At 42.6% G+C, this 12188-nt stretch overlaps 1 protein-coding gene across 6 annotated transcripts in view; it reads right to left on the bottom strand.

The window, feature by feature from the left end:
• EVI5 (ecotropic viral integration site 5) overlaps window positions 1–2465 on the bottom strand; it is a 68908-nt gene extending 66443 nt beyond the window's left edge. For 5 of the 6 annotated variants that reach the window (XM_086462767.1, XM_086462768.1, XM_086462766.1 and 2 more), the window contains exon 1: window positions 2302–2465. In XM_086462767.1, coding sequence (XP_086318893.1) covers window positions 2302–2450 — 149 coding nt within the window. In that variant the 5' untranslated portion in view covers window positions 2451–2465. The remainder of the gene's footprint in view (window positions 1–2301) is intronic. The other variant, XM_086462765.1, reaches the window with a different exon arrangement.
• Window positions 2466–12188: the final 9723 nt, after the last annotated feature.

Raw genomic sequence — 12188 nt, 5'->3', positions numbered from 1 at the left:
TTCCCAGCTTTCACCTACTGGTGCTCATGGAACTTCAGGAAAAAAGTAATTTAATTCATGAAGACAATTTCAATTCAGAAAGTAGTCTCTGCAGTAGTATTTTGTTTGGAAAAGGGTTAAATAGTAATCCCTTCAGAAAAAAAATCCAAGCTTTTTCAAGAGCAATTTTAATTCAGTCCATATTAATGGAATGCAGAAAAAAATCTTATTTTGAGAAAAAAATTAAAATCCATTTATAATGTTTAGAAACCTGACCGATACTGATCTGTAACAAAAATTTACAGCTTGGAACTCCTCCTCTCAATCTGAGACAGTGCCTAAAGATCAAATTCAAAGTAATCACAGAGGAAAAACAAGCACAGAATAAACATTACGATTATAAAAACAAGGTTCTAACTAGCCACTTCCAGTCTTCCCAGCTTTCTATAGAAGTTATGCTAAGTTTCTATAATTTGACCTTACCTGGATAAACTCATTGTCCTTAGATTTGAAAATGGGAAGTTCTTTTTACAGTAAGTAGTGAGTTCTGTGGCGTTTAGTCGCTGTTTTCTTTCACTTAAACTTTATAAATGATTTACTAATGCCAAACAGCTCCACTAGGACTCTGGACTGAGCTATCTCATCATTCTGAGTGGACTTTCTGTACAATGGGAGTACAGAATGCTACAGGACATCGCTTGATCCAATTTGAGTTCTTCCCATTTGTAGCTGTTTAACTAATCCATAGCCTCCTCATTGACGTAAAAGCCAATAGCGAAAAGGAAACCTTTAAAAATACCCATCACCAGCAGTTCTTGCAGTAAACAGGAACAAGAATAGTTCCCTGTGTTCAGAGCACAAGTCCTTGTCAACAAAGTGCCACTGTGCTAAAATGCTGATTCAAACTGTTCTGAAACGACAGTGCAGCCAGCATCAAATTTCTGTATTAAAGTGTAGTATCTCACGAGAAAAGGCACACGGCATAGGATAGCCGCTAATTAGAACTCACACACACAACTAAGGCAGGATTGAACAACAGGTCTGGCTAAAATTAATTAAAACCAGACAAGGTTTGCTAGCTTATTTACCAAATGAAGAACCCAACTCGAAAAAGAAAGCCTAGCAAGCCCGAGCTCACATTCTTCTCCCAACACGCAAGCCAGTCTAACCGCAGGGCTTAATGTCGTGGCTTTAGTTGCAAAGACACGATGCTCCAACACAGATAAGCGGGCCAAAGAACAGGTATTGCTGCTTCTCAAATAAAAGTTAATCACTTAGTCGTGAACAGAGTGGAATGCCTCAGATTAAATGCAAATGAAAGCACTCTAACTCATTTTTTTTCTTCTTTTGATACATTGTCATTTGCACTGCAAAAATTACATCTAGCTCATCTTCAAAGGAGAGACAGTCTCATAAACCACAAGAGGACGAGGTGGTTCTAGAAGCTGCCTTCCATTCTTGGCCAAGAACCACACAGATACAAACTCCCTGTAAGTTGTATTGCCATTAGGCTGCAGAACACGAACGTGAGAGAAGACATGCCAGGTGACACAATGGCATTAGTCACCCCTCCTTCCAGTTACTCTTTTCCTCCTCCAAAAGTTACTACCCTCATACCCAAATGAGCAGAATAAACCCCCCAAAACAGAGCACCCCAGCTGCCTCAGGGCGAAGCCCAGCACACTAGCAGAAGCTGGAACAGCAGCCAGGTTGAGCTAAACTACCAAACTCTGAACTGGCTGCAGCACAAGGGGCAGCAATCTTCAGCAGGTATCAAAGCCCTGCAGCTACCTGCTAAGTCTAAAACCTCTCTGGAGCTCAAGCTCTCCTTTATAGCCAATCTCTCACGAACTACTGACAAATATAACCCCATTTTGCAAGAGGTCAGATGACTTAAAAGTCCTGCCTCAAAAATGCACCTAAGTATGGGTTCCGGAAAATCAGCATTAAGAAATCATACAGTCCAATTTTATCTCTTAGCGCGACTGCCAATTTGGAATCGCTGTGCACATCGAGAGCAACTGATCCAACGGAAAGCTGCATCTTGAACTGTAGGTGGTGCAGATAAATATACACTCGTGGAAAGGCTGCCAAGAAAACGGCTGCTTATTACACAAAAAAAAGCCAGGATAAACAGAAAAGACTGATTAAGAATTTACTTTTCATGAAATTAAGACATTGAAACTTGATGTCTTGAGTCATTGCGACTTGAAACTGAAGTGTTGTGCCATGAAGTTTTACCTAAGCCTCTATGCTGAAATTGCAATAAACCAATTTTTGTCTCATTACTGCACTTTGAAGACCAAAAAGTTCTCCATTTACCTGTTCTGTTCCTCAAGTTTAGCAAGTAACTCCAAGTCGTCTGGACTCAGCTGTGTTGGTGAGGAGGGTGACAAGGCAGGTGTAGACAGCGTGGTAGAGGAGGATGTAGTGTGTAACGAGGCAGATGGACTTGCCACCTGACTGGCCATTTGACTGACGGTGTGCGATACAGTGTTCTTCACCCATGAGAGAGTAGAGCTCAGCTTTCCTGCAACCTTGTCTGTCGCCACCTGTGATGACAAAAAGCAGAGAATACAATAGTCGTCGTCTTTTAATACCTTTTTTTCCCAGTAAACCTGCTGCACTGAACAAAGGAAAAAAAAACAACCACACAACACCCATGAAGTCACATCAAGATGACTTATTTCTCCAGAACACCCAGGGCTGTCAGAAGCAACACAAGCATCAACAGCAATACGACATTATAGAAGTAGTAGCGTGCAAGTATGCTGCTAATCCACAGAGAAGGACCTGGAGGAATTCCTGATGTATACTCACAGAGCTCATTTCTGCAGTACAGAAATGCCACAGGATCCAGGATCAGCTCAGATGTCCCATTACAAAAATTAATAGAAATAAAAGCTTATTTTAAAACATCTTGATAAACTAATAACAACTCAAACTGTAGAAAATTAGAAACTGTCAACTACTTTACTAGTGGACACTGAGGCAGTAGGAGCATACCAGTGTAAATCCTCCAGACCACCCCCTGCTGACCTTCATTAACCCCCACTGTGGCGGGGCAGAGGAGCAAGGGCACCACGTTTCCGATCTACGCCACACCAAAAGATCCTCTAGCCTCCGCCAGCGTGCAGAAGTCAAAGACTTCGTGCCCATGAACGTACAACAGCTCCCAAATGTCTTGCATTACGGCCTTCTCCGGCTCCAGCTCTTCTCCGTCCTCACCTTCTCTTCAGGTCACCCTTACACCAAGTGTCCTCGACCCCTGATCCCACTGCCAGCGCCTGGGGTTTGAGAGGGGTCCTGCAGCTAAAGTCAGCGGTGCTGCTAGAGCAGAAGGGAGCTCTGAGCAGGCAGCAGAGGAAGCCGCAGGTCTCCAGGAAGGAGGAGGTTAACTGGTGCTGATCATAATCTGCTGCTACTTCTTGACCCGCATCACCAGGTAATGCAGCCCAACAGACTCACTGATGACTAGAGAAGAACAAGCAGCCCCAGAGGTATCTTCTAATGAACCCCTCCCTAGAGCTTCCTTCCGCAACTGAAAATGTAAGAGACTTTGACCTACAGCAGTTCACGACAGAGTTCCAATTCTTCCCCAGCCCAGCCTAGAGAAAATCGAGATGCACCTTAAAGGAAGAGCGAGCTGCCTAGAAAAGGTTAAAACTTTTCCAAACCAAGGTCGAAGAGGAACTTCCTTTGAAGTGGTGCTGCTGGCAACTATTTATTTTGACCTTTGCTGACTTCCTCAAAACACTGAATTGCTCAATGGTTGTCACAAGCAATTCTGCAGTACAGCCTATACAGTAATTGCTAAGGTACTAAAGACACTGAGCCACGGGGAAAAATCCCTCCCCAAGATCCTCTAATAGAATCTAATTAAAGCAGAATTTCAACTGGAAAGAGTAACGCCATCTCAGCACGCTGTGCATTTATCTCTAGCACAGTACGCAGACCGAGTGACTGGTTGCTGAAGCAGGAGCTTTTCTTTAGACACAATGCTATAATGAACTTTTTTGTGAATCAAATCCAGCAGTATTTTATTTTCACATCATATCGAAAGGAAGACACACCAAATACCTTCAGGAAACAAGAGGAACACACTACAGGTCAAACACAAAAGCGTGGTACTCAATCTCCCCACCTCCTCTCCGCTGCAACATGACACGTCAGAGCTCTCCGAGAGGACTGTGAAGAGGTTTCCAATTTCCATATGCTTAGCATTCATTCCGGAAACCGTAACAGATTTTGCTCGAAATCTTCAGAGGCAGGGATACAAACCACAGGTGGGAACAGCAAGGTCCAACATAAGCGTCAGACTGGTCCCAGTTGGTTCTTATGTCACTATTGGACAGGAAAGCTCAGGTAGATCAATATTTTTAAAAAAATAAACCCAACACATGATCTTCTAAAGATAATCTTTGAAAAAATCACTTCCAATATTAGCACTTGACACTATCTTTTATACAAGAACAGAACAAAGATTGCTAGAGGTTTCAAAATCTTAAGTTTACACCAATACTTCACTCAGTCAAGATCCCATACTCTCTATTGCTAGGAAAGGATAAATTATTGCTTTGAATCACATAGCATTATGATAAAGGTAACTCATACATCTCACTTAAGACTAATTATTTTCTCAAAGGCTTTAAACTGCTTAAAATATGACAAGTATCCCAAAAATAAACACTGGCAGAAACAAGGCCAATCTTCACAACACAGCAAACACAACTGCCATAGGCAGCTGGGTTTAGGCGCCAGCCATCCCAAGAATCTTACACAGAAATATTAGGAAAGCAGTGATTTGGAGTAATACCTTATATGACAGAAACAGAAAGCATACAATCAGTTTTTATCTCTTTACAAAGTAAAGTCACCGGGAAGGCTTAGGCAAAAAAAGTAAATCCAAGCTGAGTCTGGCTTATACACCACGAGGCTCATACTCCATGTTAAGATACATGAAGCAGGGGCTGGGGTGAGGGACTGCAATCAAGAACCTTACTGACAGTCATTCACCAACTCACCACTAGGCTTTAAAAAAAATCAATGCAAAAGTTTGCAGAAACCAATTATGTGAAGAATACTAAGAAAAAGTATCGTCAAGAAAACCATGCGAGACAGCGGTTAAATCGGAGCGACGCATCTGACAATACTACTCTTTCTAAAAGCAGCTCAGAGTTTCATTAGAATGTATTCAGAGGATTAGTACCCAAAAAAAATATTCCTAGTCAACTCAAAGCATTAACACACACAGCAAGCAAAACACAGAGCTGCAGAAAGTAAATGTTTGAAGATCAAAAGGCTCACAGGGAAGTTTGTGTCAAAAACACACAAAAAATTCATTTGGGGAAAGACAGGTCCGGCAGCCACCCAGGGCCAAGCTAAATTAAGAAAAAAAACACAAAAAACCCTGATCTAACAGCTAACCAGTCAAGCCTACACCCCTTCTGCCAGGCTTTTCCAGGGTTTCCTAAAGCTCTAAAGCCAGCTCTCAAACTGTCAGCATCAGTGAAGACTCCTGGGCCTAGACACGAAGGCATTTAGCTGTCGGTTTGTTAGCCATTTCCCTAAATAGGATAGAGTAACAGGACTTTCACATTTCATCATTTCACTGATGTTAATTTCAAAACTTATATTCAGTGACAGAAGATTTCAGAGAGTCACTCTTTGCCAAATGACTTAAGGCCTTCCAGAAAATAGGTCACTGGAATTTGGAAATAAGAAAACCTTTCTCAGAGCAACACACCAGTGTTCCTATCAACACAGTGCTCCTACACTCACCCTTCCAACTCTAATTTTAATTTTTAATCAAGAATGAAAATCCCTGCTACGTGCCATAGGCTTTTCAACTCTAGTACACCGTTCCATCTACATACGGTTGTACGTCGCTGTCACTAAGCCACAGACCACTGCTACTTCCCCCCTTTCCACTGACAATCCCTGCAAGGAGAAATCTGTGTCCCACTACTAAGACAAGACATTCACATAGTACAGAAGTGAATCCTGCTGACTCCCACTACTACGACAATACACACACGTAGTACAGAAATCAATCCTACCGACTCCCCAGAGACAGGTGCCTCTTTCCTCTGGCAGCACTAAGGAAGGAGCTAAAGGTTTCCCTCCGGCCCCTTCAGAGCAACTGGAACTCCCCCAGGTAAAAATCACAGCTATCAAGTTGTTCAAATTAGTCCTTCTGCCTTTAGTTACACCAATGAGAACAAATTCAGTACGAACGATGGCAGACACTCACACTGAGTATCACCAACTCCTGGAAACACAGGAAAATCTGTGTGAGCATTTGGTTTAAGACCTCCCTGCCTTAGAGTGATTTTGCTTAACATGGCATTCTGGAAAGACTCAAGGAAGCCAGTATCATTCAACCTTTAACCTTTTCTGTGGTTTTTTAGACAGACTTTCCTCAAGGCTTTCCTAAACAAAGGTGTATTTTAAAAACTGGTTGTCACTATTTAACCAGTGGCATTTTTGCAGGCCTGCAGCAGTGTCTCCCTTTTGGCTACAACAGGGATGCTCTGCAATCCAGTTATGAAATGTCCTTCCCTTCAGCTGCTCTTCATTATCGTGGAAAACAGATCACGGTCACGTGCTCAGCTGTTTGTAGCAGTGACAAGGACAGCCACATACACCACAGCGCCCCTCCCGAAATCTCACCTGGGTCACAGCGATCAATCTAACTACACACACGCGATGGGACGCCGCCTTTGCCATCATCCTCTCACCAAGCACATACACTCGTGCCGCTTCCACACTGTCCGGCCTTTCCGTCCCGCTGAAGCGCTCACCCCTGTAAAGGCGCTCCTCCCCACACCCCCCATGCTACACAGTGTGCTGCAGACAGCTCGAGCCCAGACTCTGCTCCCTAAGTCCCAGCAGTCACCAGATCTATGCAAGCTCTCCTCCCTTCAGCGACCAGCTCGGGCTGGGAGCCCCCAGTTCACAGTGGTCCTTGCTCAGCTCACCTCAGCCAGCTTTTCAGCCAAGAGAACCGTTTTCCTCTCTATTCCCAGCATTTTTCAGATGCTGAAATGCAAGTTCTATTCAAAAAGTATAAAAGGTAACCTACATAGCCTGGGAAGCGTGCCAAAACATCGAGAGCACTGTCAGGATGATCAAGCCATCATTAATTATTACTAAAGTGAGATCAAAACCAGAGTCAACCCATTTTAAAAACGTGCTTTTTCCCCCAGAGGGGTCTCGCTCAACAACCTGCCAATTAATCAGACTTCGAACCCAAATGCTGCTCCCTGCCCACTCCTGGGGACACCAACACTTTCCACCGAAGCTGGCCAGGTCTGGAGCCAAGCAGGCAGGGGTACGCTGCCTTCACCCTTGGCGGGAGGACACAAGATACTCCTTCAGCTCCAAGCTGGACGAACAGCTACACTGCGCCTGGCTTGCCAACAGACCAAGAGTTTGTTTGCATCTGCCTGCCTAAGACCATGTAAGACACCTCCTGAACAATGTGAGAATTTTGAGTTTGAAAATACTGATCTTTAAAAAGATGAGGGGGACAAGACTTAGCTACTGAAGACTTTCTACTCTGCTGCAGTTTCCAGTGAGCCAAACAGAACCACCAGCAACTCTCACCCCTCTGGTCAGTCACCAGGCAAGGCTCAGACCTGTCTGCTACTGCAAAGACACAAGTGTTTGTACTGGTATCACACGCAGATACGTGATGTGCAGTTTATATATGGAGTTGAAATACATAAAATTGAGTTTCTCAACTTTATGTTCAGTATCTTTAATTAGCTGCTGATTACAGCGCTTTATTACCAAGAGGAAGTACAATACTGCATTTAGATTTTTGAGTTATTCAAAGGAACACTGCAGTAGAGGAGCACGTGAAGTATTTTAAGTAATGCTTGCTGAAGGTAAACTGCAGCATCCCACGTTACGTACATTGTCTAAATCCCCTTCCCCAAGAATCCCAAGGTATTGTGCAGCACCCTACACTAAGCCCAAAAATGTTACCACCACATATTTTTGCATTTGCCAGACAGACAATATTTGATTTTCTAAAAAAGTCCATTTAGATTTCTTTAAAAAAGGTATTTCACTGTCCACCTTGAATTAGCTTAATATCTATACTCTGCATTTTCCAGAGGAAAGTCTGTATTAAAAGTTACAGGTATTGACTACCCAAAATACTGTCTCAACTGTTCTTATCACATGACAAAGTAAAAATAACTTCAAGCCTTACACAAACACTACTGTATAAATTATATGCTCTCTGTTCTTCCTCCTCTTCCTGAGAAGAGAAAGAAATGGGAACTTCCAGAATACAGGAAGCAATCCTCATACTATTCTACATACAAAAAGAAGTCTCACATAATTGGGGCTGCAATTGTCTCTGTGGTTCTCGAGCCAGTTACATAGCATTCCAGGGACCCAGCCTCCTGCTTGCTTCAAAAAAGTTACCAGCGTTCTAATAGCTGAAGAATAAATGAGACTGACTCAGTCAATGACATACGCAGGGGAGGCAGCTGGTGAATCAGACAGTTATCACACTTCCTGACAAGCTAAAAATCCTAATTTAGGGCTCAAACATGGTTTCACAATAAGCTTCATCTATATCTTTTACACTTCATACAGCTGATTTCTGCTGAAGCCTGAGGAAAAAGTCCTGATTTACTCACATTCCTGATTTTTCTCATAATACCACCTAACAATAGTCAGGAATATCAGGGCTAGCATTCACCAGCTTTCACCTGATATTCACCAGCTCTCCAAGTCTTTCTGATACTAAGGCTAGAGCAGTCTAACATCTTACATGGTGTGAGTCTCACACCATCAGAAAGCTTTCTGTGCTATCATTTAGTAGCTACACATTCTCTAAAAGTCAGCTTCAGACTCTACCACATTGGGGTTTTGATGGTCCCAAAACATCTGAAAGAAGAAATCAGAAGCCACAAGTTCACCCACACAACACAACAATCTAATACATAAGGTGTTTTAAGGAGTTACTTCATTAGAAATGTGGTAGTGACCCACTACAGGTTGAAACCATTGCTCAAAGTCACACGAGTAACATTCCAATCGCTGGCCAAACCGCACTCAATTCTATTTATTTCCAAGAAGAATTCCCAGTTTTTCATCACCTCCAAGTCCGGCATGGTGTACAACCCATCATGCATTGTCCTGGTACGCCAGCTGAGAAGACAAACCACGGTGCTTTTGCAGACACCATCTCCTCTCTGTCTAAAGATGGTCCTTAATCAAGAAAGTTTCGCATCTGACACAGGAACATAACGACCTTCAGGAAGGCATAGAGACCTTTTTTCCAGGGGAAAGAATTAGATATAGCACTTTTGTACAACAGATGGCTGAGAGCTCCTCAGCGCTGCAGGAGAAAATACTGAAGGGCTACGGTAAAAACCTTGAACAGGGACCTGCCTTCACTTCTTTGTCCTCTTAGACCTTGGTTTGGAAAACACCTTTGTATTTGAGGTTCCACATGCCAAGTGATATGCATGTATACTTGAAGGACCATCGCCCTGGCTAACAAACCGGAGGGAAGAATCAGGCTAATCAGCTAAAATAAAGAGCAACTCCTGCAAAGTCAGTTGGTTTATGCACTAGACTGGAAGATTTTTTTTTCCCTTTTCAATAAAATGCAACTCAACCATTTCACTGGAGTTCAAGTATCACCAGGCACTTAGAAAAAAGTAACACACACTGAAGGACACATGTTTATCATTAAAGCTCCTTTCTACGAATTTTACTTTCCTACTCGTTCCCCAAAGCTCAGCGCCCTTCACATTGCTTTTAGCCAACTTCCTCCTGGACAGGAGCCAGGACTAGCATCTAAACTACATTAGGGCAAAAATAAACAAACAAAAGTATATAAAACCAGTTAAACTTTCTAAAAGCCTTAGGTCCGTATTTTGGAAGCAAGAAACAACTAAGTCATTTTGAAATGTTCACTGAGCCTTGATTAAAAGCAATGTTTTTAACACAACTCTATTAAATAAGTACACAAGATTTGCAAGGAGTTAAATTGGTTAAGTTTCAAAGGATCCAGTATCTGACAAGGTGAAAACGTAACATTCCATGCAACTTCTGGTTTTATGCACTGCCAGCCCAAGCGTTTTCTAGGTGTAATTCTCCTCGTTTATAGAGATTTGATAAACTCACACCACAATCTACAGGCCAGAGTCGAAGTGCTCATCTCCCCCTTGCCAAGTTGTGCATGGTTCCCTTTCCCAAGAGATGTATGAAACGAGACTTGATGGAGAGACCAAAGAACATAAGCATGGCCTTATGGAATATGGCAACACTTGGAGCTTTATTAATTACTTACTGGAATTTTAAATAAATCAGGTGACAGAGGTCAGTGAGACCCTGCCTTCAGGATATTGCTCTCCTTTCCTTTAAAGTCAGCTTTCTATCAGCTACGCTCAAATTCAAAGGAGTAAACCAGTTTCTAAATGACTGACCGGGAACCAGCTTTATTCGTGAGCTACAGATTCACTGCAACCTGCAGCTGCTGACAGAGAACAAGAAATAAAAGGTTAAAAGTTTAGAAGTGAGAAGCATAACCAACGTCGTAATTTCCACACAGGAAAGTTGTCTAAGCTATGCAGCCGACAGCACATTTAAGTGAGGTGCATCCATCAACAGTCAATTCTTGTAACACAACCCACGCCAACACCTTTGCTCTTGCAGTAATAGTCAATTTTGCCCACCAACATACTTGGTCTGCCCATGACTTCTCTCCACAAGCACTTACAGCGTAACTGGAAGCACAAGTATTTGTGTGGCTATAGAAGGGTCTTCCCTCTGCGCTACCGAAGCCCCTAACGGTGCTCCCACAGCCCCTCCTGAGCACGGCACTTGGAGAAAACTGTTTTTCCTCAGTACTGGCTAAAGAGAAGGGAGACGGCTCTTCAGGGAGACGACGCACCTACTCATCGGCAAGTGACATCAGATACTTTCTGATGAGCTGACCACTGACTTTTCCACTTTCATTTGGAAATAAAGGCCTACCTACTTCCTTCAAAAAGGCCTACAAGTGGAAAACCACAAGGAAGATCAATGAAACACGGATGATTTTAGTGCCAGTCCAAAACCAAAAAGGCTACGTAAAAATCCCCAGCCCACTCTATTATGGTGAGTGTCTTACTATGGAATTTTAACTTGCCTTTGTCGTTTGTCTGTAAACTGATCATGATTCTTGTTCCAAAGGGCTGAGAAATACTTACTAAAGCTTCAGCCAAACCCATAAAGTTCCACCAGTGACACATTCCAAGAGGAAAATAAAATTAAAATTACTTGGCTTAACGAATATTGGGGTTTTGCTCTGCTGCTTCAGAAAGCATGGAAGCGGGAATTTGTTTTTACTGTGCCTGAAAGTAGTTGACTGTTCGCACTATATATAATCGAGAAGAATACCTGAGAAGTGAGGGCTGTAAAACTAACTTCCATACAATGTCACTCCATATAGTGATGTGGACAGCACACGTCCAGAATGTCAGGTTTTGGCTCGCTACTAGTTTTTGACACTCATTTTCAGTGACATTTGATAGTTTTACAAAAATAAGAGTAAGCTCTTCTAACATCCTCTTAGCTACAAGTGCACGGTCAGCTTGTGGCAACAGCTAAACTACAAGACTGGTCCCATCTGCCAGTCTGAAGAAACCAAACAAAAAAATACCTAGTTAATACAGTGTAAGATACTGGTGAGTCAGAACTCTGTATCATCACTACATAATTATACTTTTTTAATTAAAAAAAGGATCAAAACATGTTATGATGTCATCAAACAGGTACTTAATGCTACGCTAAGAATCACTAAGACTGTCATGACAGTAGGGCGTAAGAAAACTCAAGAGTTTGAGAAGTTCAATCACTTGGCCCGTAGCAGAATGCATTATAACAACCTACTGCCAAAGCATTAAGCTTGGGGGGGGTGTTGGTTTTTTGTTTGCTTCTTTGTTTTTTTTTCCTAAAAAAGATTAATCTGTGGAAGTAACAACAATACACCTCAGACAAGATGACAGATTTCAGTAACAAAACCCACCAGAGGCAGGCAAAACTCATTCAGACAAAATAAAGATATTTGGTGGTGGCTTTTGGCAGCTTCCCAAGTCGGAAACTTATACAGGAAGGTGAAGTGCCCGCAGCCCTTCCCTCACACCACCTCGCCTTTTGTCCGGAGCAGAGCCCAACCCTCACGGTGTACTTCAACC

Source organism: Leptosomus discolor, chromosome 3 (assembly GCF_034619465.1).
Source record: "Leptosomus discolor isolate bLepDis1 chromosome 3, bLepDis1.hap2, whole genome shotgun sequence".
NCBI lineage: Eukaryota > Metazoa > Chordata > Aves > Leptosomiformes > Leptosomidae > Leptosomus > Leptosomus discolor.
Note: the sequence above shows the minus strand (reverse complement) of the source record. Positions and strands in the feature narration are given on the sequence as shown.